At 40.5% G+C, this 27,337-nt stretch overlaps 1 protein-coding gene across 2 annotated transcripts; it reads left to right on the top strand.

The window, feature by feature from the left end:
• Positions 1-10,699: 10,699 nt before the first annotated feature.
• Positions 10,700-23,932, top strand: LOC127794464 (probable galacturonosyltransferase 4). 2 transcript variants are annotated; one of them, XM_052325565.1, is made up of 9 exons: positions 10,700-11,216; positions 11,314-11,348; positions 11,468-11,509; positions 11,653-11,779; positions 11,948-12,183; positions 13,224-13,495; positions 13,745-14,102; positions 14,278-14,853; positions 21,383-23,295. In XM_052325565.1, exons 1-9 carry the CDS (start codon positions 11,114-11,116, stop codon positions 21,449-21,451), a joined length of 1,818 nt encoding a protein of 605 aa, XP_052181525.1. In that variant the 5' UTR covers positions 10,700-11,113; the 3' UTR covers positions 21,452-23,295. The 2 variants fall into 2 exon arrangements, with proteins under 2 accessions (XP_052181525.1, XP_052181524.1); XM_052325564.1 differs by lacking the exon at positions 21,383-23,295 and adding an exon at positions 23,302-23,932 and having other exon boundaries at positions 10,704-11,216.
• Positions 23,933-27,337: the final 3,405 nt, after the last annotated feature.

A 27,337-nucleotide genomic window follows, 5' to 3' on the forward strand; every position in this document is an offset into this window, starting at 1 on the left:
TAAAGCTTCAAGGAAACAAGGTAAGGGATAGCCCCAAGTGGAGGGGGTTTTGCTTGCATTTGTACATGTATGAATGAGTTGCATGTGATGGTTCTTTGCATGTTTTGTGCCCAAGTGAACCTATGGCCATAAGGAGGACTTGTGAGGGGAGTGAGGGGTTGGTTGGTGCCTTAACCTAAGTGGTTATGAAGGCATGGAGAACTACCCTTGATATGCATTGCATTGCATTACATGTTATGTTTCTCATACTTCATTTACATTTGCATAGCACTCTTACTGAGCATTGGCTCATAAGGTCCTTTGACCTCAATGTAGGTGGAGAAACATCCAAGGGAAAGGGAGTTTTGCAAGGGTGAAGGTAGTGAAGCAAAGAGGAAAACTATGTGTAATGGTTATGTAGTTTGTATTTTTGTGTTGTATTATTTTGTTAAACTTGGATTGTATGTAAATGTGGTTAAAAGGGGGAAAAATTTAGTGTTTTGGAAGCCCCTTGATATGGAAATGTATTCTGGAAAATATGGTTTTATAAAAAAAAAAAATATTTTTTTTTTTTGGAAAAAAAATGGCCAGGCAGTGGGCTGGGCAGCCAAGGCGCGCCTGGGCGGGCTGGCGCGGCCGCGCGCGGCCGGCCAGTGCGCGCGCGGGGCAGGCGCGGCCCGCGCGCGCGGCCATGCGCGGCCCGCGCGCGGGGCCCGCGCGGCCTGCGCGCGCGCTGGGGGGCGCGGCTGCTGCTGCGCGCCCCCCCCCCCTGTGCTGCTGTGAAGTTTCCTTTTTTTTAATTATTTTATTTTTTTGTGGGTTATTTAATTATTTCTGACATTTATGAAATTATGAAATAATTTAAATAAATAATTAATTAAAAGAGTATTTAGCCTCTAAATTAATTTTTAAATTAATGTAAATTTGAGGCAATTGTGGGAAAAATTTCTATATTTTGGGAAATTAAATAATGGGCTATTTTCCTTAAATTTTGAAATTGGATGAGGATGCTTGAGATCTGTATTTCAAAAATTATTTTCCTAATGATTGGAAAATTATGGAAATTTTGAAATAAATTAAAGGGAAAATTAATGGAGCTTTAATGAGGAAAATTTTATTTAAATTTTTCTAAAGGAAGATTAATCCAAATATTTTCCTAAGGAGCTGGAAATGAAATAAATGGGTTAATGGTTGGGGCAAAGATAAGAAAAACCTATTTCCTTATAATTTAAGGCGTTATGCCATAAATTACTTTAAGCTAGAGAGTTAGCTTAATTCCTTTTTGATCCTGGTAAGTCACCCTTAGCCCTTCATTAAAGAGCTCAGGAAGGGGTGACGATTGCGAGGTTTCGGGTTTAATAGGTCGATCGATAATTCCCGGACCCTCAAGCGGAGCGAAGAGAGGGCAAAGCCTAGTTCCCACCTAGGTCGTTTCCCGTTGAAACGTAGCCGTCTCTTCATCTTTTCCCTAGCGTGTGAATAGTAAGTTGGCTATTCGTGAGTAACACCCGTAGGTGGGAGCGGGGCGTTACAGATGCTCAGTGACGACGATGGTTGCCAAACACGACGGGTCCCAACTCATCGATGTCATCTTGGAGTGGCATCTGGCTACTGCTAACTTCACCAATGTAAGGTAGAAGAATAGCCTCTGGGAAACTAGGATGAGGGACGTCCTCTGGGATGATGGGAAGTTCGGAGCTCCAGTTTGGATTTTAATCAGGTTGTAGAAGAGACCAATCTAGGACAAGTTGGGGATGCACATGATAGGTTGCAAAGAGTAAATCCTGTAAATGAGCTCGATAAGCTTGCAGATCACTAACCTGCTGTTGAAAGGCAAGAATGTGGGATACACAGCCATCGACGGGATCTTGAAGCTGAGCTAAAACTTTAATAGTAAGTGAAATGGCTGCCTCATACCGATCCCTTGCCGGAAGTTGGGCCAAAAGGAGGAAGGCATTGCTGACACCAAAAACTCTGTGGATGGCAAAAAAGTCAATAGATCATTTCTCATGGCTGAAGTAAAGGGCAAATGAGCATTGTGGGAGGCATTATGCATGCAAGACTATACAGGCATCGCATCCAGATCGGGGTCTTGGTATGATGCGCCTTAGCATGATGGGTAAGATCTAATTGGATTGGTCAATCAAATATGTGTCAGATCTAATTAGATTAGTCAAATCAAATATGATTCAGATATAATTGGATGGGTCGAACCTAAATCGAGTCTGATCGGACCTGGTAGTGTCGGATTGACCCAGATCTGGTTTAGATTCAGTAGTAATAGGTAGTAGCGTTGATGGCCGGTAGAGGCGGCGATGGTCATGATAATGGTCGGGGAAGCCGGACGGTGGTTGATGACTGTAAAGGCGGCGGCGGCGTGGCCAAATATGGCCTGTGGAAAGGCAGCAATTGGAGGTGATGGCAGCCGATTGTAGTGGTTGGGGATGCTGTGCGCGTAGGAGACCGAGGTTGTGGAGGCATCAGCCAGTGGTGCAATCGCGGGGCCGATGGAGTCTGCCGGAGGCGGACGCAGAAGCTGCGGTAGAGGTTGGAAGTGGCCAGGCTGTGTGCGATCGGTGGGCGTTCGCAGAGAAGAAGAACAGAGGAAGAAGGAGGAAGAAGAAGAAGAAGAAAAGAAAAAGAAAAAAAAAAGTGTAGAATTTTTTTTCTAGAAAAATGTGTTTTATTATTCCAGAAATTTTGGCAAGAAAAAAAAATTATCTGGACACACAAAAGTTGAGTTCGGGGCTTTTTGGGTATTTATAATCTCGACCCTATGTTTCAAAATATGGAGCAACATAGCGTTTGAAATAAAATTTTTGGGAATCAAGTTTCGAAATAGGATGCTAAGATGTTTCGAAATAAGATGTTTGGTGAGCTATTGTCAGAGGGTCGTGGTGGGACACTCCGGAATAGTTGTGTCTGTAATAAGACTCGTAAGAAGAGATTAATGAGAATGATTTGTCAGACGCAGTGAGAGCTTGTGATAGCTCAAAGGATCAGGTTGCGTGATAGTGCAACATGAATGAATGATTACATGTGGATTACACCAAGACACAAAAAGGACTACCCGATATATGACTTGGAGCTGGCAGCTAGGGTATGTGCTCTAGAGGTTATGGGAGCATTACCGGTATGGTGAGACATTTGATGTGCTCACAAACCATGAAAAACCTAAGGTATGTGTTCTCGTAGAAGGAGCTAAACATGAGGCAACAATGATGGATGGAGTTCCTTGAGGGCTACAACTGCACTACTTCGTATCACCTGAGGCGTGGCAGAGAGATGCCCGACGCTTTGAGTAGGAGTATGTCTACTGTGACTGGGTGGATAGCTGTGAGTGGCAGTTGTTGAAGGCTTTTAGCTTGCTGACTATGAGTGTAGTGTCGAAGGGATCACCTATTTTTATCGCTGGCCTGACGGTTTAGCTGGATTTGGTGAACAAGATATAGAAGGCATGTGTGGTTGACAAATGTATTTGTATATGGATTGATGATTATGGCCAGCCTAAGAGTTCTGATTATTGAGATGCGAGTTGGCACTCTCAAGTGTCAGGGTAGGATGTGCGTGCCTAAAATGATAGGGAATGTGTAGTCGCTTGAAAAGGATCACAACAGTAATTTTTGTAAAGTAAACATGGCATGCTTGTAGGTATAGGATGTGTAATGAATATAAACTCAAGAGTTTGTTAAGAATTGAATCGATCTGTGATTGAGGTATTCAAGTAATGAGCTGTGATTTGTCATAATTACATGATCAGATAGATGAAAATTTCGAGGACGAAATTTCTTTAAGGAGTGGTGAATGTAATACCCAAGAAATTAGGATTGTTTGAAAATAAGCATTTTATTAGAAAAATAAAATTTTGGCGAAGCTTGGTATCTGAATATCCAGAAGAATTGACCGAATTGACTACAGGGAATACCCCGAAGCATAATTGTCTAGGGAAGATGATATGGCCTCGATGAGTGTTTCGAGATAGGATTTATGGTAAATAAAGAAATTAGAATTGAATCGATTTTCGGTACAGCTAAATTACAGCTTCGATTCAGGCTGAAAGATCGAATCATCGCAGGGGACTCCCGGGAAGTCAACAAAACTCTAGAAGGCTCCAGTTTTGCGTAAGGATCAACCTCGAAGTGATTTAAGGAAGAAACAAAGGTCAGGTGATGGCGCATGGACAAAATTGTCCTTATTGAGTAAGTTTGGAATTATTAATTTTGGATTGTCGGTATCGTAATGCAAATTAATTGGATGTTTGAGGATGTAATTGTAATTAGAGAAATAATCAAGCAAATTACAGATGAATTTGGGTTTAAATATATAATTTTCTTATTATTATATATAATGTTATGTATACAAGTAAAATATATATAGAGATATGCGTGTTACAGCACTTTGAGAGACAAATTGGCTCTTCGTTTGAGAGCAATTGACGTCGAAAGATTGCCAACAAATTACCACCAATTAAGGGCATTGGAATTGTAACGACCCGCTCCCACTTACGAGCGCCACAGGTAAATAATCGATTGGATTACTCACCCGACGAACCACAACTGAAGGGTTGGACTATGTTTCAACAGGAAACGCCCTAGGTGGGAATTAGGCTTCGTCCTTCCCTTCGCTCCACTTAGGAATTGGTCCCAACTCAAACAAGAAAAACTCAGCGGACCGAAACCCGAAACCCGAGTGAGCTTCACCTCTCTTCAGCTCGCCCCATAGCAAGCCAGAGGTGACCTAGGCACAAAGCTAGCATAACAAACACTTTACTGAGTATTGGGGATTTATGAGAACATACCTCGCTGGTCTTTAGTCAGTCCGAACTTGGCTTCAACAACTCAAGCCTTATATAAATCACGCAGATTCACAATCATCTATCACATTGATGATTACAACAATTAGATACATCTACGCTCAACAACACATACATTTACTCATAAGGGTATACATACACAACACCACATGGCTACATACAAGAGATAATAAAATACATAACTCGGGTAACACCGCTAGTTGCCACAACAGCCTCCCGGCGCCATCCCTATTTGCATTTGGACTTGCAACATCTACACATGAGGTGAAACCTCATGAGTCATAAAGACTCAATAAGGGTGCAATGCATGTAAATATGAATATAACCATGTTTATGTATGCCAATGCATGCAAATGAGGCTAGGCCCGCTCATCCTCACAACCCTCCAAGGTTTGAGGCATTAACCTATCAGCCCTCACAACACTAGTCCTTCATATGGCCACAAGTCCACTAGATCTCGCATCACACAAGTGTTAACCACTACATGCAAATGCAACATAAAGATATTATCAAACACATTTACCAACTTGCAAGGCCACCTCCACATGGGACAGTCCCTTATCTGGCTCGAAGCCTCTTCTCCGCCTTGGCACGAACTCCAACCTGAACCTCAAGTTCCCCTAGGATCACTGCTTTCCCAGTCGAACCTAGAGACAACAGACAAAACCCCACAATATTAAACATTAACCAACGTCTTCGCTTTTGCTTTCACCGCAAAATCACCCATTAACACTATCTCCAAACAACACCAACCACGGCATACACCAGCTGTCAATAATTTCCAAACAACCCCGACCAAGGGTTTAATCCAACAAATAATTACTCTATAACATCTCACATAAGCAAATAATTTAAAAAGAAATAATTAATTACCTCATCAAATCTAGAAGGAAAAATCAGTCGATCACCTACACCGACGTTGCCTCATTTACTACCATCTCATGCCCAAATCTCATTCTCGAGCTTCCAATATACTTCTTGGGTCTCAAAATAAATTCCAGAATTTTTCTCGAATTTTCTGGATTTTTCTGACATTTTTCCACCAATTTTCTCCATTTTCCCAATTTCTTTATTTTCTTTTTATTTCTTTTTCTTCTATTTTTCTATTTTTCTTCTCCTCCCTTATTCTTCTTCTTCCCTTCTCATCTCCCGCGCAGCCACTGTTCCATCTTCTTCTACATTGAGTCGGCGCGCACCAGCCCGGCCACCCACGACGCTAGCCCTCGCCGGCTGCTGTCGCGACCAGCCCCGCCGCTGTCGGCCGCCACCAAAACCGGATTTTCCCGCACTTGAGCCACTGCTAGCGTCGGCCTCCCTTGCGTGCCATGCTTCCATGGCCGACAACACTTCTTCAAGCCGCCATTGACGTCGCTTCAACAGTGACCGGCCACCATCTCAGGCGCTGCTTCAACCTCTGCAAGCCGCAATAACCACCAGCGGTCGTCTTCCTCGCTGCTAGAAGCACCGCCTGATGCCACAGCCACCATGCCCGCCTCTGCTCACCTCCAGCCAGCACGCGGCCACCGCCGCTTGGCGCTGCACGCGGCCACATCAGGCCAGCCCTCGACCATCCATCTCTCGCGATCATCTCTCTCTCACAATCTCTCGATCAGCTCCCTCTCGATCTCATCTCCCTCACTCGGCTCTTGCTCTCTACATTTCAAATACAGAGACTAGGAAGCTTCCTTGAAGCTTCCTTACATGCGCGCCTCTAAAAATATATATATATATAATTATCATATAAAACCCCTTAATTTTCTATAATTTCACTTAAGGAAACATTAATTGCACTTGGGGATTCTAATAATTATGCTTAGACCCTCCCAAAATTTTAAGTAATTTCCCCCAAGCCACCAAAACCTTAATTCTTCAAAATTAAGAATTGACTTTTACTCAAAAATGACGATTTCGTCCATGTTCCTGCACGGGACCTTTATTCCACCCAAAAATACTTAAGGGTTGCTTTATTCACAAAACCGAACCACCCCTAAGGTCCCCTCAACTTCTCGGAGGTCCTCTATGACCATTCGGTACTGACACCCACTCGAACTTATACAGAATTTATTCCGAAAATTATTCCCGGTCGGACCGCTTCTAGCGTCATCATCCTCATCTCGAGACGCTCACCAATCTCTTGCCCTCTTCCCTAAACATCCAAGTGTTAGACCGAAAGGTGCTATGGCACACACCAAGAAGGGGGTGAACTGGTTATTTTAAAAATTTAATTGATAGAACTTGAAAAACTTTTTGATAGAGATTGAGGTTTTAGAGTTTTAAAGTGTAAAGCATAAAAATGACAAATGAACAAAGATAAATATGTTAACCAAGTGAGGAATAATGAAATGCTTGGAAAGATAAATATATCAAAGAATCACAAGCACAAGAAAACACAAGGATTTATAGTGGTTCGGCTTAACCCAAGCCTAATCCACTACCTTAGCTCCTCACTAAGGATTTTTCAAACCATCCACTAAAACCCCCTACTTAAACCAAGTAGGTCCTCTAGTCCAAGACTAAGAATTATAAACCTCCCAATCAATTGGGACCTCTAGCTACACAAGTTAGGAAATTCAACCCCTTGCTTCAGGCAGCAAGTCCTCTAGCATAATAAGTTAAGAAAATAAAAGTGATATAAATGTAAACGAGATGCTAAGAGTTGACACTCTTAGTTACAAGTTCTCTCACAATGAAAACAAGGCTTGAATGAATTAATACAAGTTAAAATCAAAGCCTTGAAGAGAGAAAAAGAATGAAGCACAATCACTGTAAATACAAGTGAGAGTAACAGTAAGCTCAAATTATTTCATTCCTGTCCATTAGCCTTATCTTGATCTCCTTGATATGTATATATAAGCATCCCAAGAATCTTGCACAAAACTAGCCGTTATTGAGCTATTGGAGAATGAGAAACTAGCCATTGGAGATTGAAAAACTAGCCATTGTAAGTTTCTGTGAAACACATAATCGACAGATCAAATGGGTTAGTCGACTATTTCTTCAAATAAAACTAGGCATAGTCGACAGATAAGAAAGCATAGTCAACTATTTCTCAACCAAAACTTCTCATAGTCGACAGATCCTTTTACATAGCCGACAAATAAAAAATACAAGGAAAATTTTGAAATTCATGAACAAAAATAGTCAACAGATGAAAAGCTATAGTCGACTATCCTTACATGATAGTCGACAGATACAAGATATAGTCGACAGACTGAACAAGCATAGTCAACTTCCATACCGGGCTGGTGAGCCAGGGAAGTTTCACTAGGGCATATCATTGTTTATGTTATTGCATCATGTATTCATGTATCATGTTTCTAAACCCTCACTAAAAGATTCATCTTCTAATTGGGTTATACCCCTGGAACATTCAAACGTTCCAATTAGGATTTGTAACTTTGGCAAGGGGATGATTGAGATGTGACAGCACGTGATGACGTGGTCGATGGGTTCAACGAGTTATTCTGGTATATGCACATTCGTGATGATTCAGAATATATTTTTAGTCATGTTTAGAAGATTATACTATATTGATGATCATGTATAATTGATGCGATTTAATAGATTGTATTTAAGTATTTAAGTATTTGATGATATGATGGTACATATTCTTATGTTATGATTAATTGGATTCAAATATGTACCATATCAGGTTTCGATTTTAAGCTTCCGCATTTATGATGATTACCTATCGTAGCTTATTGATTCTTGTTTAGTATATATGCTGGGAAGGTAGAACGGGATTGTCAGGAAATAATTTATATATAAAAAAAATATTCCCGAAATTCTTAAGTTATTTAATGCTCGGAAAAGCAGGGCGTTACAGTGTTATAGAACCATATCATCCTAAGAGGGTTTTACAGTAGTTTGGGTATGTGTAGACTATTCCTCCACCTCTATTATCGCCTGTTGAAACTATGCGGGGTGCGGGTACGACATCATATCGGATAATTTATACATTTATTGATGATACTTGGAATTGGTGGAATATTCAATTATTGCCACCACATCGACGAGCTTTCCCAGATCCAATAGCAGTGTGCAAAAGCGTGGGGCCTACAGACATGATGATTAAGCAGTTGCGAGAAACGTGCGCATTAAATGGGCCGCATATAAGACGTGCTGCATGAAACAGCGTGATATGAAATGATTTGGTGGGAAGCTAAAAAGATGTAGTAATAGTTGGAGTGGCTGGTACGTGTCAGTTCCCAGTCCAAAGATCGCACTGCGAGCTGGGGGGCTTAATGTTACGGGTATTTCCTGCTCTATTTCGTGTTGGGTGGACTTAATTCAGTGGGCCGGCCCAACTGCTTAAGATCCAGTAAATCTCGAGTTGAGCTCATTAAAGCGAGCTCACATGCTGTTGGAGCCCAGGCTTATACGGTAAGACCAAGCGAGCTCTCGGTAATGCCTCTAACTTATCAACGTATTCGGGCGAGCTCTCAACGATCTTTGTATTTTGTTGGCTCAGCTGATTAGCTCGCATAATAGAATGGACGTATGCCACGGTATATCAATAGGCCAGGGGTCGCCCTAGATGGACTATTCAGACCCATTTTCTCGACCCATTTAACTAGCCCATGTCGGTCCTATCCTGGCCCCTTTGCTACAACATCATTACAGCTGCGTCTGGATTTTCGCGCGTTCACCTCAAATCCCATTCTCATTAATGAATGATCACATCCACATTAATAAGGGTCTCGTCGATGCGTTGCTGCTGCATGGACATCCCCGCTGACGTCGACTATTCCATCCCATCATCTATATACGTACAGTGCATGCAAGAGAGCACGTCCTTTTATATATCAGCCAGCTATTTTGAGAGCCAAGGTATGTTTTTTCCACTGACGAATACCATACATACTTACTTACTCGCTCACTGACTTGGGCATCGGAGTACTTTGCAGGGACGAGCCGGTGGGTCAATAGGTTGAATCAAGTATCCCGTTTTCTCCCTCTCAAATCCACCACACCAGTACAGGCCAACGAATCATCGTCGGCCAATTCCGAATGTCGACAAGAATATATTAATTAACTTGCAAATCATAATATATAGAATAAATACCTGATCTGGTGATAATGCATCAATCTGCTCCCTAACAGATTGTAAAAAATTAGTATTACGAACAGGCATCAAACGGAGAGCCCGTGGTTGCTCGTCATTGTAAGTTGTTGTAGAAAATAATAATAGTTGCTATAAAAAATAATTATTAAATTTATTTTAATTATGACTACAAAAAATAAAAACTTGATTGCGAATAGATTTTCTCTTATAAATTATGCCTTTTCACTTAAACATCAAAATTACTAAGTTGCGCGTGGTTTCTTATTTTGGAAACGACACTTGAGCCCCCATACTGTTGTGTCCAGGTTTCAGAAATTCGTTGACACGACCAAAAGAACGAACGTTGGAAGCGGAATCTCTTGCCGACAACAAAATCAAACGGGAAATGGTGTTATTTTAAAAAACGTGAGGGGTATTAGGGGCGTCGGCTGAAATTGCAGAGGATGTAACGGCCAATACGGGACGGAGCAGCTTTATCTCATCTAGCACGTGACGACAACAAGGATTACGCGGACTATTCAATGCAAGATTGCTAACATTTCACTTTATTAATTATGATAATAATAATATTATTATTTTAATCTTTTCTTTTCAAAATATCAAGATTATTATTGATAAATATATTTTACAGAATTATAAAATCCTAAGAAAGCATCAACTTGTATATATATATATATAAACATAGTTTCTGGAAAGTTAAAAACTTTAAAAATTGTGATTAATAATGTGAAGTGTATCCGAGACAGTGAGAGCGACGGATTTTGTCCTCTCTGTAAATGAATATATTTCTTTTCATTTGTACGTAATATGTGTCCGTGACCGTGAGGATGAGTCAGTGTTGAAATTTCTTTCTGCAGCAGAGAACCCCCAGAAAACCAAAAATTGCTGAAGAAACAACGGAAAGAAAATATAATTATTGAAGGGTTTTCGTTCTTTTCCAGGCTCTCACTCCTTTCGATTGTTGGTGCGGCTTTATCTCTCTCTCCCCTCTCCTCTCTTCTCTTCTCTCTCAGAGCAATAATAATACTCATACCGTATGATCTTTCCGTCGTGATAAGAATTTCAAAGGAACGCGTGGCTTCTGGATGGGCTGTCAATCCATTTTCTAGATCTGTAAGGTTAGGGGCTGGAAGATCATTTCTTTCAATTTCTGCAGGAAAAATCAATAATTTGAGGGGAGAGAGAGAGAGAGAGAGAGAGTTTTTGTGCTTGGGGCGGCGATTTCCGGTGGGGTTTGGGGAGAATAGTAGAGAAAAATGAAGCTCAGAAAGTCAGTGGTGGTGTTGCTGTTGGTGACCGTTCTTGCGCCTATTGTTCTCTACACCGACACACTCGGCAGAAGCTTCAAGACTCCCTCATGTAATAATAATAGTAATAATATATTCTCTCTCTCTTCTGCAGATTTTGGTGATGTTTGTTGCCTAATTCGTGCCTTTTCTTTTCTTACCTGTTACAGCTGAAAACGAGTTTATAGAAGATGTTTCCACTTTTGTAAGTCTAATTTCTCCTGAAATTACATTTAATCTCATCATAAAAAAACCCAAGTAGAGAATGAACAAAAAGAAAACCAAGAAAGTAACGTTTAATTTATTCCCCTTTGTTTTGTGCAGATGCTGGGTGGAGATGTCGGACACCTGAATCTGCTTCCCCTGGTATTTACTAACTCCCTTTCTTCCTTCTTTCTCCTAGTCTGGGCGTGTGATTTCCCTGTGAAAGTTCAGATCTTTTGTTGTTTCCATACGTTGATGGATTCTTCATTATCTGATATCTGCATTCTTGCCCCGTGTGTGCGTAGGAGCAATCTTCATCCATGAGAGAACCATTGGGAGTCATTTACAGGGAAAACTCTTCTGGCGTCTCTCTTTCTGATTCCGATGCTTCAGCTGGGGAAAGCTCACGCAGGATCAGACAACTGACTCAAGGTTCATCTCTTTCTTTCTTTTAATTGATTCCTTGAATATATTTATGTGAATCTAGTAAAGTAAGTAGGGTCTGTTTTTCTTTCTCTGTTTTCTCTTCATTCCTTTCCCAAGTTTGTAGCAGTCCCTTTTGATTAGTTTTGCTAATTCAGAACTGCAATGAATTGCCAGAAGCAACAGAACACCAATCCACAGTATCATTCACAAGCCATGGCAGTAAAGAGCATCACCCTGAGGATCAAAACCCCATAAGGCAGGTGACCGAAGGAGGACAGGAAGCATTTCGTAGCTACATAACTTCACAGAATCCCAGATCAGGTAGCAAAAATGAAAGCAGGGAACAGCAAAATAACAACGGAAAATTGGGGATGTCTAAGGATGCCTCCAGCAATGGCACCATGAGCACGGTAATATTTTATTGCTTGTGCCATTTTGGTCTGCTCCACCATTAACTTCTTCCATGCTGGCAATGTGCTGTAGTAGCTGGCTTTATTAACTGCATTTTAGGTTAGAATTTTATTTATCTATTCGTGTATCCTTACTAATTGAATAGTTTTCTGTTCTTCGATTGACTTTGTTGATTGTTTGGTTGGGTTGCCTTGCCTTTTCCTTTGCCTTGCCTTGCATTTCTAGTATTCTTGTGGTAATTATCTATTCATTGTGTGATGGTCCTCTTGGAATGCAATGAATATCCCTTTGTAATAGTTGGATATAGCTGACCTAGCATGCCTGGAGTCTGGACTCTTGCCTAGTATTTATAAGTAAGATGTTATCTCTATTAGATTCAGTATCATTGCAATCCAGATCTTCTGGAATTTGAAGTCTTTTTTTTTTTTTATTTTTAAATTTTGTAACCTGAAATTTGAAAATGTGGCAGCACAGACCATTCTGAACTTGAATACTTATTTACCTCGTCTGATGCAAAAGTTAATCCAGACTTTGAGCTGAACTTCTTAACAAGAAATTTTACAACAATATTCAAGTGGCAGGAGTATGCCAATGAAGAAAATTGAGATCATGCAGGAGTATTCAATATTGTGAAATTCAAGCTCATGCAAAGTGCAAACTTATAATTGAACAAATAAGAACCAGAAGCATAAATTACTTGTACACAGTCCAATGCTTTGAATCGAACAAATGTATAAAATACATCCCTTTTTGTAAGCAACTCTTTGCTGGTCCTTTCATGACCCAATTTAACTTTTGGATGTATTTAACCTGTTTTTTCATTAAATTTTCAACATCCACTTCATGATTTGATCTTTAACAATATATCATTTGCCTACATTTTGACAATGAAACTTGGTACAATTGGAAATGAAAGAGATATGATTTTCATATCTTGAACAGAATCATTGTATTTTGTTGTTATTTTTATAGGTCAAGTCAATCTAGTGGAATTAAAGCTTATGATGATGCTGATATTATCTTTTTTACTCTGCCTTAGGAAATAAAACGTGAAAGGCAATCTGCTAAAACCTCCATAAAAGTTTCTATTGGAGAACCCATAAAGGGAAAAATTGAAAACCTGAATGATCAACCAGTTATGCCAGATGCCCTTGTTAGGCGTCTTAAAGATCAGCTTATCCGTGGAAGGCTTTACCTTTCGCTAACGGCTACAAGGAACAATCCTCACTTTGTAAGGGAGCTGAGGCTGCGGATGAAGGAAGTCCAGCGAGCACTGGGGGATGCAACCAAGGACTCTGAGCTACCAAGGAAGTAAGTTTACCTTATCACCATGTAGTGTTCCTCATACTTTTCGTCCACCATAGCTTTTTGGCAAACAGAACATGATGTGTACTTTGGGTCTTTTTTCTTTATCTTTTTTTATATTGATAGTAACCCTTTTTTATTTATTTTATTTTATTTTATTTTTTTTTGGGGGGGTGGCGTTTGGATCAACTTCTATCTCTTAACTTCTTACCTGTCTTCTCTTTCACCCCTAATAGTACTGGACTTGATTTATAGTTCACATGAGAAGTTGAAGGCAATGGAGCAAACCTTGGCCAAAGGAAAGCAAATTCAAGATGACTGCACTGCTGCAGTAAAGAAGCTTCGTGCTATGCTTCACTTGACAGAAGAACAGCTCAGAGTGCACAAGAAGCAGACCCTATTTTTGACACACTTGACTGCAAAAACACTGCCTAAAGGTCTTCACTGTCTTCCCTTGCGGCTTTCAACTGAGTACTTTAGTTTAAATTCTTCGGAACGGAACTTCCCCAATCAAGAGAAACTAGAAGACCCCAGGTTGTACCATTATGCTATATTCACAGATAATATATTAGCAGCAGCAGTTGTTGTGAATTCTACTGTTTCTCATGCAAAGGTATGTGATATGTTCACTCATAAAATTTCACATGTTCTACTGTTTCTCATATTAGTTAAAGGAGACAATTCTGGCAAATATTGGAATTCTGCTATCCTTCTCAACAAACACTTGAATTCCAATATATTAACAACCCAATCCTCTTTATTCTGACATTGCATTTGTTCCTTGGCAGCACCCTTCAAACCACGTTTTCCATATTGTCACTGATAGGCTCAATTATGCAGCAATGAGGATGTGGTTCCTGGCAAACCCACCAGGCAAAGCTACCATACAGGTTCAGAACATTGAGGAATTTACCTGGTTGAATTCAAGTTACAGTCCAGTTCTGAAGCAGTTGAATTCTCCAGCCCTGATTGATTATTACTTCAAAGCTCGTCATGCTGATTCTGATGCAAGTATGAAGTTCCGGAACCCTAAGTACCTCTCTATGATGAATCATCTACGCTTTTACCTTCCAGAAATCTTCCCAAAGCTCAACAAAGTGCTGTTCTTAGATGATGATATAGTGGTGCAGAAGGATCTGACTGGGCTTTGGTCTCTTGACCTTAAGGGGAAGGTCAATGGTGCAGTTGAGACTTGTGGAGAAAGCTTCCATCGGTTTGATCGTTATCTCAACTTCTCAAATCCTCTCATTTCAAAAAAATTTGATCCCCATGCTTGTGGATGGGCGTATGGAATGAATATCTTTGATTTGGAAGAATGGAAGCGGCAGAACATCACAGAGGTGTACCACTCCTGGCAAAATCTGGTAATACAAACACATTTGAACTGCCAATTTGATATGCACATCTCTTTTGCTTCACATAATTAATAGAACTGTAAGGTCAATCACAAGAAGGCAATACATTTTCGAACTGAGAATGGGACTACTTGTTATCTTTCCATACAACCACATAAAAGTGTTAACTATACATCCAACCAAAAATGTGTGTTAGTGTTACCGTCCCTAGAGATAGATCTGGTGATGGGACGAAATACTCTGGTTTTAGAATTAGAATAAGGGGTTGGGAAAGGTGTTTTCTTGCGTCTACCAATGATGCTGATTCCTTGGAGAGAGCTTGCAATCTCTTGAGATAAGTCCTCAGAAACTACGCATAAATTTTTCTCATAATTCCATTGAATAAGTCAAATCTCTAAATACAAGCTTGGTGGGGTAACCACCTCCTAAAAACAAGGAATACAGGGAAAGTGGAAGAGTAACCTCCTCAACTGCGACATAAAACAAGGAATACAGGGAAAGTGGAGGAGTAACCTCCTCAATTGCAACATAATAACTAATCAGCAAATAAATTCAAAATAAACACTAACTTAACAGAAAATACAATAATTAATTAATGATAACTAATTCAAAAAATTTAATTTCTGAATTTTCTATGTGTAAACCAATGGTACACTAGAGGTTTGCTAACATTACTTCCCTTCTCCAAATCATGCTTGTCCTCAAGTGTGAAGTGTGGAAAACGCTGCTGCATAGATGAAACAGTCTCCCATGAAGCCTCAGCTGGAGAAGTGTGCTACCAATGGATTAATACTTGAGGAATGCTGTGAACTAGGCGTCGGTCAAGAACATAAAATTTAATTTCTGAATTTTCCATGTGTAAACTGATGGTACACCAGAGGTTTGCTAACACTACTTCCCCCCTCCAAATCACGCTTGTCCTCAAGTGTGAAGTGTGGAAAACGCTGCTGCATAGATGAAACAGTCTCCCATGAAGCCTCAGCTGGAGAAGTGTGCTGCCAATGGATTAATACTTGAGGAATGCTGTGAACTAGGCGTCGGTCAAGAACAATGAGAGGTTGGGGAGATGGGACTGCTAGTAAACCTGAAGGAAGAGTAGCAATTGCTGGACAATCACCCTCACAAAATGCTTTTAGACAAGAGACATGGAACACTGGATGAAGTTTAGTGTTTGGTGGGAGCTCTAGTTTATAAGCCATAGCTCCAATACGTTGCAAGATAGTGAATGGGCCATAAAACTTAGGTAGTAGCTTGTGATGACGACGATTGGCCACAGAGAATTGCCTATATGGCTGCAACTTTAAGAGGACTTTATCTCCTACTTGAAACTCCATATTATGATGCTGGGAATCGTAAATAACCATCTTGTGTTGGGCTTGCAGGAAATTCTGTTTCAGAACCTGGAGAATTTCATTCCTGGTTTGCAAGGCTTTATCTACTGCATCAAGTTTAGAAATACCGGGGCAGTATGATAAGCAGGGGTGGAGCTAGAAAATATTTTCAGTGAGGGCGAAATTTATTAAAATAATAATAATAATATAAATATATTAAAAATTAATATAATTTATTTAATTTTTTCCTATTAAAATCTAACAAAGATTTTAATTTTAAAAATCTCTCCATAACTACTTCAAATTTAATATAAAAAATGATAATTAAATTTAATATAACAAGTAATAATTACTATAGCCATGGACCTATCCAACCTCCAATCTAGGGTTTCGCCCCACCCTCGTTCACTCCACCATCATCTCCTGCCCAAACCCTCGTCCTCCACCTACCACTGCGACAAACGCCTCATCGTTGATGCCTTCCTCCTCGCCATTCCCTTCCTCTTCTACCTCCTATCCACCGCCTTCGGACTCTTCTGCTCCCCCAGATTCGTTCGACACCAACCCAAACCCAACCTATTCGGAATCGTCATTGATGATGCGAAGAGGCAGTCAGGCAGGCGACAACGAGCGACGAAGGGCTGGAACCCGGAGGAAGGGCGAGCCGATGAGCAACAAAGCGAGGATGCGAGAGAGCTCAGAGAGGCAGCAGCAAGCGAGAGCATGAGCGAGATTGCGAGAGACCAAGGTCTGAGGGAGAGCCGGCGAGGGCAAGCGAAGAGACAATCGAGGCGGTGAGAACGAGGCTGAGGAGGCGCCGGTGAGCGACGGAGCCACCGAGCTAGACAGAGGCAAGAGCAAAGGGCAGGGCGCAGGGGGGTGGGCGGCGGCTGAGGGCTAGCGCTTGAGCGAAAGAGAAAATGAAGGTGGGGCATAAGAGGGTTTGCAGACTTTGGGCAGCCTCAGTGCGGGCCAAATTAATGGCGGGCCAAGGCCCAGTGAGGGCCATGGCCTGTACTGGGCCTATGCTGGCTCCGCCCCTGATGATAAGAGGCGTGGCGGCGGACATCCATACACAACTTCAAAAGGTGTAGCATGTAAGGAAGAACGGAAACTAGTATTGTAAGAATACTCTGCCCAAGACAACCAATCCATCCACTTAGTAGGGTGTGTACTAGTAAAACACCTTAAACACATCTCCATCGTCCGATTAACAACTTCCGTTTGCCCATCAGATTGGGGGTGATATGCTGAACTGAAGCATAGTTAAATTCCATTGAGATGAAAAAATTCCTTCCAAAAAGCACTTGTGAAGGTAACATCACGATTGTAACATCCCCTCTCCTAGAACTGCCCGAGAAGAGGTGCTACGGGAAATATAAAATAAACTAACTGATAAACTGAAATCTAATACCATGACTAAACATCTCAATCAACTGGAATAAAAACTCTGAGACAATATAGACTGAAAAGCACAAACTTTGTCTATGGGACAATTCCTCAACTGAAATATAAAATAGATCTAAACTGATAAAACACTATAAACTCAACAGACTCCCAGACATATTTTATCTTGAGCGGTTCCACATATACACACTACTGAACACTACTGCTAGGCCCCACATTTGATACTCCCCTGCTAGAACCTGGAGGGGTGAAGAGTACAAGGTGAGCTACAAAAGCTCAGCAAGTAATCAGCTAGAAAGAATACTGAAGTTGAATCGAAGAATATCGATACTAATAAATAACTTGCTGAACTTGTACTGAATAATCATTGTCTGATTGCATTCATAAAAATGTAATACACATAAACTGTAAACTAAATGCAGGTATGCAACTTTGGCTCATAGGCCTACATAATCTGATAATACATACCTTTCTGAACTGAAATCTGCATACATAAAAACTGTAAGCACATACTGTGGGCAAAGTCCCTAGCCCCCTGGTGGCCCCCAAGCGAGCAACTCATAAATTAAGCTGAAACTAAAACTGATGGGATCCCCGCGGACAAGCCGCCTGGCGCGCATAATGCAATGCAATGCTCACATAAATGCTAACACACGATACGTAGTGCTCCATATAAAGTCATGCTCAATGGTCATACCAAATGTATGCACATAATCTCATAAAATAATGCTGGTCATGTCATAATAAAGTAATGCTGAACATGATATGATCTTCATTTATATATTGGAATACAAAGATTCTATGAATTATGATTTATGGTATGGGCATGATTAACTTGATAGATTCTAGCATTTAAATTCAATATTTGGAGGTATTGAATACATTACTTTAATTAAAACTTGGATTAAACTATTCTGGAAGTTCAATTAAATTTCTGGAAAAGCCATCCGGATATTAGGGAGGATATCCGGATATGCTGAAAGACATCCGGATATGAATGAGGCTCATCCGGATACACTGATTCTCAAATAAGAAGCTGTCTGGAAGATATTCGGATAGATACTAGGACATTCGGATATGATACTAGTCATCCGGATATACTGGAAGCACAAAGAACTAGCTATTCAGATATGCTGGATAGTATTCGGATAAAGACTAGGACATCCGGATCTGATTCTGACCATCCGGATATCTCATTGAGGCATTCGGATGCCACAAGAGATTATTCGAATACGAATTTCAACTTTTGAGGGAGGCATCTGGATATCAGGCGAGACATTCGGATATTATCTTGACATATCTGGATTTATAAACAAACCATCCTGATATCATACTCGAAGAACTTTAGATACATCCGGATATGATACAAGGTATCTGGATATTACTCACAGAAAGTCTTAGACTCATCCGAATAAAACACGAAGCATCCGGATATCTCTCAGAACAACTAGGCACATCTGGATACGACTCAAGGCATCCGGATACTGCTCACAATCACTGTTGAACACATCCGGATACGAAAACGAAGCATCCGGATATTACTGGGCTATCCTAATATGAACAATAGCTATTCGGATATTACTCACAATAAGCACTGGACTCATCCGGATGTGATACAAACCATTCGAATATGTTGCTAAAGCCATCCGAACATGCCCAAGGGCCACCCGGATGTCACTCACAGAAAACTTTTGACTCATCCGGATAGACTCTATTCCATCCCGGATGCTACTCACAAATTTTGAAAAATCCATCCGGATATGGAAGAACTAATCTAGATATCTGCAACTATTTTTGATGAACACGAACGATTACAGAGACTATATTCTTCATCAAAACTCAATGAAACTATGCCATTTTGGAATAAATCTTGGAAACATGAATCCCAATTGGTATGAAACAACATTAAGGTTGATTCAACAATGCTATTTGGAAGAATCGCTGTATAACTATGCACATCTATCTCATGCATTCACTGTGAACGTATATATATATATTTATATACTCTGTAACTGGTAACAATCTGATAAAACAGACTGAATAAACTTGAAGAACTGAGAGTAATACTAAATCATAATCCCGTAAGGAAAGTTTACAGGGATAGATATTTGCCTTGTGATCTATTGGATCAATGAAACTTGCAGAGTCCCCTCTATTAGACATTGATGATGCTCCCAAGCTTCTCTATTCTTCAGGGCGTGAAGAAACTAAGGCTTAATGGGCTATATATAGGTATAAAAACCCTAAATCCCACTCCCGTTATAATATGGATTCCTTCTCCTAATATAACTAGGAGACTCTTAATCCAAATCCATCTTACATAGATTCTCATTCTCCCTTAAATACATAATCTCACTTAATTAATAATAATACAAAAATTATTATTAACACTCTCAAATAATAATAAAACTCCAAAATTACCTTTATGCCTTTGTATTTAATTTTTATAAAATAAATGCCATTAAATGCTATTTAAATACTATTTTCTCAATTAAAAATTACTAAATTGTTACCTTGGCAAATTCTTTTAACTCCAAAATTAAAAAGAAATAAATACTATTATTTTCCTTCAAAATCTCTAAATTGCCACATTAAATAATTAATTGGCAAAAATTTTTAATCCAATACTTCAACAATTAATTAAATAATTCTTAAATAAACACTAAGCCCTCTAATGGGTCGTTACAACGATCACTCAAAGACTATGTAATTTAAAAATGTTGTCGAAGAAGAGCCTTGCAATACTTACAGCAGAATAAGGGTGAGCAGTGGCCAATAAATGACAATATTTGCAGAAACCATCTACCACCACTAAAATAACATTTTTCCCATGTGAGGTGGGCAACCCTTCAACAAAATCTAATGATATATCAGACCAAACCTGTACGGGAACGGGCAAGGGTTGCAGAAGACCAGCAGGTTGCAAAGTTTCTGTTTTATGCCTTTGACAAACTCTACAAGTGCGACCAAAGTCACGAACATGGTGTTTCATTCCTGTCCAGTGGAAATCTTTAGCAATTCGGAAGAGTGTCTTTTGATACCCTTCATGGCCTTGATTATGTAAGGCACTTAGGATGGTCTGAATTGAGGGAGAGGATGGAGCCAAGTAAACGCGACCTTTATAGAATAATAACCCATGCTTAAAACTCCACTGTATTGCTGCTGTACCATCTTGCACATTGGTTATAACATTGCTGAATTTTTGGAGAGTTTTGTTGCTCATGTCGGATGACATCAAAGAGACTTAATTGGGCCATTGAGATGGCAAGTAAAACAGCTTCTTCGGTATCTCTGCGGGATAAGGCATCAGCTATAGTGTTGCTTCGGCCAGCCTTATATTCAAATGAGAAAGTGTAGCCCAAGATTTTTCCTAGCCGACGTTGTGGAGGAGGATCTGCTGTTTTTGGCCTACGACCTTCTTGTGATTGTGAACGAAGGGGCTGTACCTTCCGTTCATATAATCGAGAGATACTCATAGCTGTTCATGTAACTCCACTTTTACTGCTATATAATCAGCACGGCCGCTGATATAGAGCTCTATTTTTTGTGACTAGGTGAGAGTACTAGCTCAAGAGGCTAGTTGCTTGAATTTCTCTTGATAATCCGCCACAGACCCGGTTTGTCTTAATTTTGCCAATTTCCCAATTTATGAGTTCTAATTGGTGGGCCAAACCGCAAATTACATAGTTGTTTGAATTCTTCCCATGAGAGTTGAGGAATATCTATTTCTAACTGGAGGAACCATAATTGAGCATTTCCTTCCAGATGATAAGATGCTAATCCCGCCTTATCCTCGTCAGGTGTTTGTTGATGGCGGAAGAAGTGTTCACACCTGTTCAACCATCCCAATGGATCCTCTTGTCCCTTAAAAGTGCAGAAAGTCCAACTTCGAAAATTTAGGGACAGTGGGACTTCCTCTCACGATCTGTGAGCCTACAACTCCCTTCCCTCCACGGCTGTGGCTGCTTTGTTCAGTAGAATCAGTGGGAAGCTTTGAAGCTGATAGCTCCTTTGCGAGTACATCCAGGCGAGCATTGATTGTTTCTTGTCTTGCGAGATTGGCTGCGTGTTCTTCTTGTAATAATTGCACTAATTGTGCTAATTGTTGCTGAAGTTGATCTCCCATAGCCACCTGCTTTGATACCAAAATGTTACGGTCCCTAGAGATAGATCTGGTGATGGGACGAAATACTGTGGTTTCAGAAGTGGAAGAAGGGGTTGGGAAAGATGTTTTCCTGTGTCTACCAATGATGCTGATTCCTTAGAGAGAACTTGCAATCTCATGAGATAAGTCCTTAGAAACTAGGCATAAATTTTTCTCATAATTCCATTGAATAAGTCAAATCTCTAAATACAAGCTTGGTGGGGTAACCACCTCCTAGAAACAAGGAATATAGGGAAAGTGGAGGAGTAATCTCCTCAACTGCAACATAATAACTAATCAGCAAATAAATTCAAAATAAACACTAACTTAACAGAAAATACAATAATTAATTAATGATAACTAATTCAGAAAATTTAATTTCTGAATTTTCCATGTGTAAACCGATGGTACACCAGAGGTTTGCTAACAGTTAGCTATTCCACAGTTTCAGTTGAATTAACCATTTGGTGTTAGTCGTGCAATCACATTTCTCCATTCTAGTGCATGGTTATGTTCACATATATTATTATCTTAGAAACTTGAGATCTTCTGTGTTATTATTTTCTGATGTAAGTGAACTAGGTTCACAAGGGTTTACAGGTGCATGGAAATTTTTTTTTTTTTTCTTTGCTCGGGTAAGGCAGCAAGTGTATGGACTTCAAATACAGAAATGTTTGAATATAAAAACAAGAAAGATTTTGACTGTTATGAATCAGAAATTCATAATATGTTTAGTCAAAATCACATGGCCTGCAAGTGATGGACGGTGTGATTTCTGATTTTAATTGTCAAAAGGGCTAGGCATGACTAGTGTTCTAAAATGCTCTAGGCACTAGTCGGGTGCCAGGCTGGGGCCTAGCGCCTAGGCTGCCTAGGTGGGGCATAAAAGAATTATTTAAATAAAATTTATATTATCTCAAATACATACATACATACATACATATATGTTCATATATATATAAACAAATCATATATATATCGAGGCTATATATATATGAATCTATCTCTATTTATATATATATAAAGTTATAAATAGATATTATATGTATAATATTATGCATATATATATATAAAGTTATTAGCATTTCTCGGCTCTCATCAGAGCCTAGTAGGGTGATCACTACCATCGTCCACTACATTGTGACCACAACCCAAGCCGACCCATGCCAATTGGCCATCGTTGCCATTGCTTCGCCGTTGTTCTATCATCATCTCCTTCCTATAGCACCGCCAGATCCGGATGTTATGATTTGGGATGGAGATGGAGTCGAGCGACAGACGAGCCCAAACCATGGTCAGGAGAGGAGAGGATATAAAAGGGAGGGGAAAATCGGGCACAAAAAACACGTCTGGGAGGCGTCGCCTTGGCCGCATCGACCGCCTAGGCGCCACCCGGGCCTGATTAATCAGGCCCGGCGTCTAAGGGGGCGATTTGAAGGTATTCACGGCGGCCAGGGGCTGCCTAATGCCTTGCCGGTGCCCTTTTAGAACACTGAGCATGACTCACTATATGGTATTTCTACTGCACTACTCTGGTTTTCTGACAAGTCTGAAGCGCATGTGTTTTTTATGCAGAATCATGGTAGACAATTGTGGAAGTTGGGGACCCTGCCACCTGGTTTGATCACATTTTGGAACCGCACTTATCCCATCGATCGATCTTGGCATGTGCTTGGTCTTGGCTTCAATCCGAATGTCAACCAAAAGGAAATTGAACGGGCTGCTGTCATACATTACAATGGTAATTTGAAACCGTGGCTTGAGATAGGCATAGCCAAGTATAGAAGCTATTGGGCAAAGTTTGTTGATTATGATCATGTCTTTCTGCGAGAGTGCAACATCAATCCTTAAATTTGACCTTTCTGGTATCACCATTTGATTTCTACCCATGCGGACAACATTGTGGCCATCTATTTCACCGGTCAGTGTTCTGCTGCAAGAGTTGTCTTCATTTCCCATTCTTTGTTTAAAGTAAATTGCTCGAGTTATGTTCTTTTCTAAATTATTTTGGGAGCACGATAGGGTTGGATCAGCTAGTTGATATCTATGCTTGGAAGTCCTTATTTTGTAAATGATTGGAAGATAGATTTTTTTTTTTTTGTCATTTCCTTGTATTTTCCCCCCCAACAACTAATTGCAATAGATGATACGTTTTGAAGTTCATGTAAGTAAAATGATATGTTTGTATCTTCACATTTTAGTGGCATCATGTTATCTGCTGGTGGTCTTTTTGAATTTTTGTGTATTTGGCTTTTGTGTGTGTGTGTGTGTGTGTGTGGTGTGTGAATGAATGACAACAATCCATTGTAATGCGTGAATGTAACGTCTTCCATCGCTTTGTTTGTAGGTGATTGGGGGGATATTATTGAAATTTTTATTCATAGATATGCAGCAGAAAACAATCATATTCTGGAAATGATGATATGATACATTTTTGGGTTCCGTAGTAATTTTTGGCAATTGGGCGGTGGGTGGGTTCCATATTCATCTTGTCATGCTCAGAACAAGGCAAATATAAAAAGAAAAGAAAAGAAAAAAGAGGGTGAAATTGATACTTGCCACGCTACCCCACCTCCAGTTCTTTCTCTGTCTGTTAAGGTAAGCTGCAAATTGTACACAGGTCCTTAATTTGTTGGCTTTATAATAATAATTAAAATTGATTATGAATTTATGCATGCATTGGCGGCGTGTGTGGTTGCTTGCTTGCTTGCTTTTTGACGATGATATCCAACCGCTACCAATATATTATTATCCGACGCAGTGTGGCTTAAAAAGAGTTGGCGAATTTTGGGGGTAAAAGGGTACATATTTTTTATATTTCTGCTGCTGCATTTCTGAAAAGCTGGCAGCTACCCAAGTCACCGTGGCCGTGGCCGTGGCCGTGGCATAAGATTTCTGCTATTTGTGGAGAAGATAGAAATGAACGAATGGGATAAGCTTAGTATGGGTAGTGGTGGTGGCTTTTTTGCCATTGAGATAGAGAGTTCATTAATATGTATCATCATATCATATGGATGATACGGGTAACAGACAGCAGTAGACAGGCTGTTATTATTAGAAGAGCCAACCAACCGCTTTCATTATCAGATATGCATGCAGCAGCTCCTCCTCTTCCGCACTTATCATTAAGCCATATATGATATGATGCAGAATCGCTGGCTTGCTTTGGTTGATGGTCGGTCGCCTCCACCTTCCCTTTCCCTTTTCACCTTGCGCTATTTATTACTATTAAATTCCCCGCAATCAGTTGTGGCCAATGGCAATGGGGGACTAAAAGAGCGATGATAATAATAATAATAATAATAATAATAGGGATAATAAGAATAAATAAAAAAATTATAATAACTACTACTAAAATTTGACTAATAATCACCTTCTGTTTCAAAAATAATAACAATAATCTTTCTATTTACTTTAAATAAAGGGGTAGAATGGTCAATTTTTCCTTTATTCTTTATCCTCTCTTCTCTAACTAGGTAGCATTTGTTAAAATGAGTAAGATAAATGAGTATTAAGATAAGATTTGAATGTTTTTCTAATCAAAATATAGAATGATTAAGATAAGATTGAAAAGTATTTTATTAAATTATTTGTTAAATTTTTTTGAATCTATTTAGAATTGTAATTTTTTTTATATGTTTGTTAAATGTAATTAATAAGTACTGAGATAAGAGTTTTTTTTTTACCAAAATATCCTCATTGCCAATTTCATTCAAAATTATGTGTTGTTACTCGGTTACAACAATAAATTTGTAAAAAGGAAAAATTGCTGATAGATGACTCTCTTATGGATGATCCGAGCAATGGGTGACCCTCTTGTGGCGTATCTGAGTGATAGATGAGTCTCTGGGGGTGGAAACAACGATGGGTGAGTCCCTGGGTCAGGTTGAGAACGATGGGTGACTTGCTAGAAAAAGAATTGGTTGGGGGCGCGGGTGAAGGTCCCTACGTGGACTCTCCGATGCTTAAGTCAGATCACCGTAGAAGTAGAGTACTTGAAAGCAAGACTATAAATACGAGAGCAAGAGATTGCATGCCAAATAAGGAAAAGATACCTCTTATTTATAGCAACGAGAGGGGCATCCATGTGTTGCGCGTCCCGAGTTTCACGGTAAGAATCTCAGAGAGGCTTTGACCGAGTCTCGCGGGAGTAGTTTTAGGCCGATTCTCCTGAAGGTGTTGGCGCAAGAATAGGGGGCACACGGATGTGGGCGTGGCACCCCAGGTGACCCTTACTTTGGGGTATCTGCAAGCGCGGGCAAGGAGAGCACGAGGGGTCGTGTGCGCGGGTGCACGGGGCCGGGTGCGAAGAGGCCGCTCGCGGGGGCGCACACAGGCAGCCGCGTGTTGCCTGGCTGCGCATGCCGCGCCTGGTGCGCTCGCCAAGTGTCACTTGGGCGCGCACCTTTCTGCCACCCCCGAGTGACTCTCACTCGAGGGTAACGTCCCCCTAGGTGCTTTCCCCTGGTCACCCATGGGGGCTTGCCACGTGGCGCTCATTCGGGCTACTACATGGCGCTTACACCATTATCCTCTTTCAGCATTTTTTCTATACATAACAATTGCTCCCTACTATTTTTGTCGGGAGTCTCGGGAGGAAGAGTATTTTTCTTATGTTGCAACTCTATTTTTAGGAGACCACTTTCATTTTGAGAAGATTTTTTCTATATCTGTCTCTTCCATCTTCAAGTCTCTCGGGGTTATTCTTTCCACAGTGTCTCCCAAGACCTATAAAAGGAAGACTTGGCCTTTCATTTTTCCATTGCTCAACCACTCTCTCGTAAGAATTCTCTCAGCATTCCAGACTTCTACACGGTATACTTCCTCATCCATGGTCTTGCCATTAGCCTCATCCTTGCGTGAGCCCTTTCATGGGTCTTATTCCTACCTTGGTGTGACCCTCATCCATGGGTCTGGTCCTTATCTTTGTGTGACCCTCATCCATGGGTCTTGTCTTTACCACTGCTTAACCCTTATCCATAGGAGTCCTAGTTCACCTGAAGCATACATGCTTGTTTCTTTCCCTTAGGACTTAAGCGCTCAACATGGGCTGTTTTAAGAATGCTTTATCGCCTCCTCCCCTACTCCCAATGTATATATATCTCTGGGACGACGGTCTTTGATGAAGGGGAGAGAATTAGACGGGATCTAGCCTCGTTTTCAAATTCCCATCAACCACCATATTAGACTCCCTACACCTGAAGAGACAAGTACTACCATGGTAGGAAGACGTGGCTTCGGGGTATACCTGGCTTCTTTAAGAGCAGGTCTTCGTTTTCCCTTATCTAGCTTTGGCATGGAGTGGCTTGATTACCATTGTATTGCCCCAGCTCAGCTTCATCCTAACGGCTGTGCTTAGTTAGTTGGTTTCACCATTCTCTGTCATATGATCCAAGTACCTCCTTCCGTAGAGTTGTTTGGTTGCTTCTATAGGTTGAGAAGGGTCGAACGAAGGGGTGTCTTTTTCACACTTTAAAGGATTGTAGGTCTATCTCCCCTATTTCAAAAACTCTAAAATAAGGTGGACTTCAAGTCCCGATGGATTGTGATCGAGCCTCCCCCAGCTGGAAAGCGCCGCTTCATTGGTGTTGGGATAATGAGCGGGACTTCT

The sequence above is a fragment of the Diospyros lotus genome, chromosome 2, assembly GCF_014633365.1.
Source record: "Diospyros lotus cultivar Yz01 chromosome 2, ASM1463336v1, whole genome shotgun sequence".
Taxonomy (NCBI): domain Eukaryota; kingdom Viridiplantae; phylum Streptophyta; class Magnoliopsida; order Ericales; family Ebenaceae; genus Diospyros; species Diospyros lotus.

Excerpts from the sequence above, each read along its gene's own strand:
- LOC127794464 (XM_052325564.1), top strand. The coding sequence starts at position 11,114 with ATGAAGCTCAGAAAGTCAGTGGTGGTGTTGCTGTTGGTGACCGTTCTT. Across the intron at positions 13,496-13,744 it reads GACTCTGAGCTACCAAGGAA|TTCACATGAGAAGTTGAAGG; the intron begins GTAAGTTTACCT and ends CTTGATTTATAG. Across the intron at positions 14,103-14,277 it reads CTACTGTTTCTCATGCAAAG|CACCCTTCAAACCACGTTTT; the intron begins GTATGTGATATG and ends GTTCCTTGGCAG.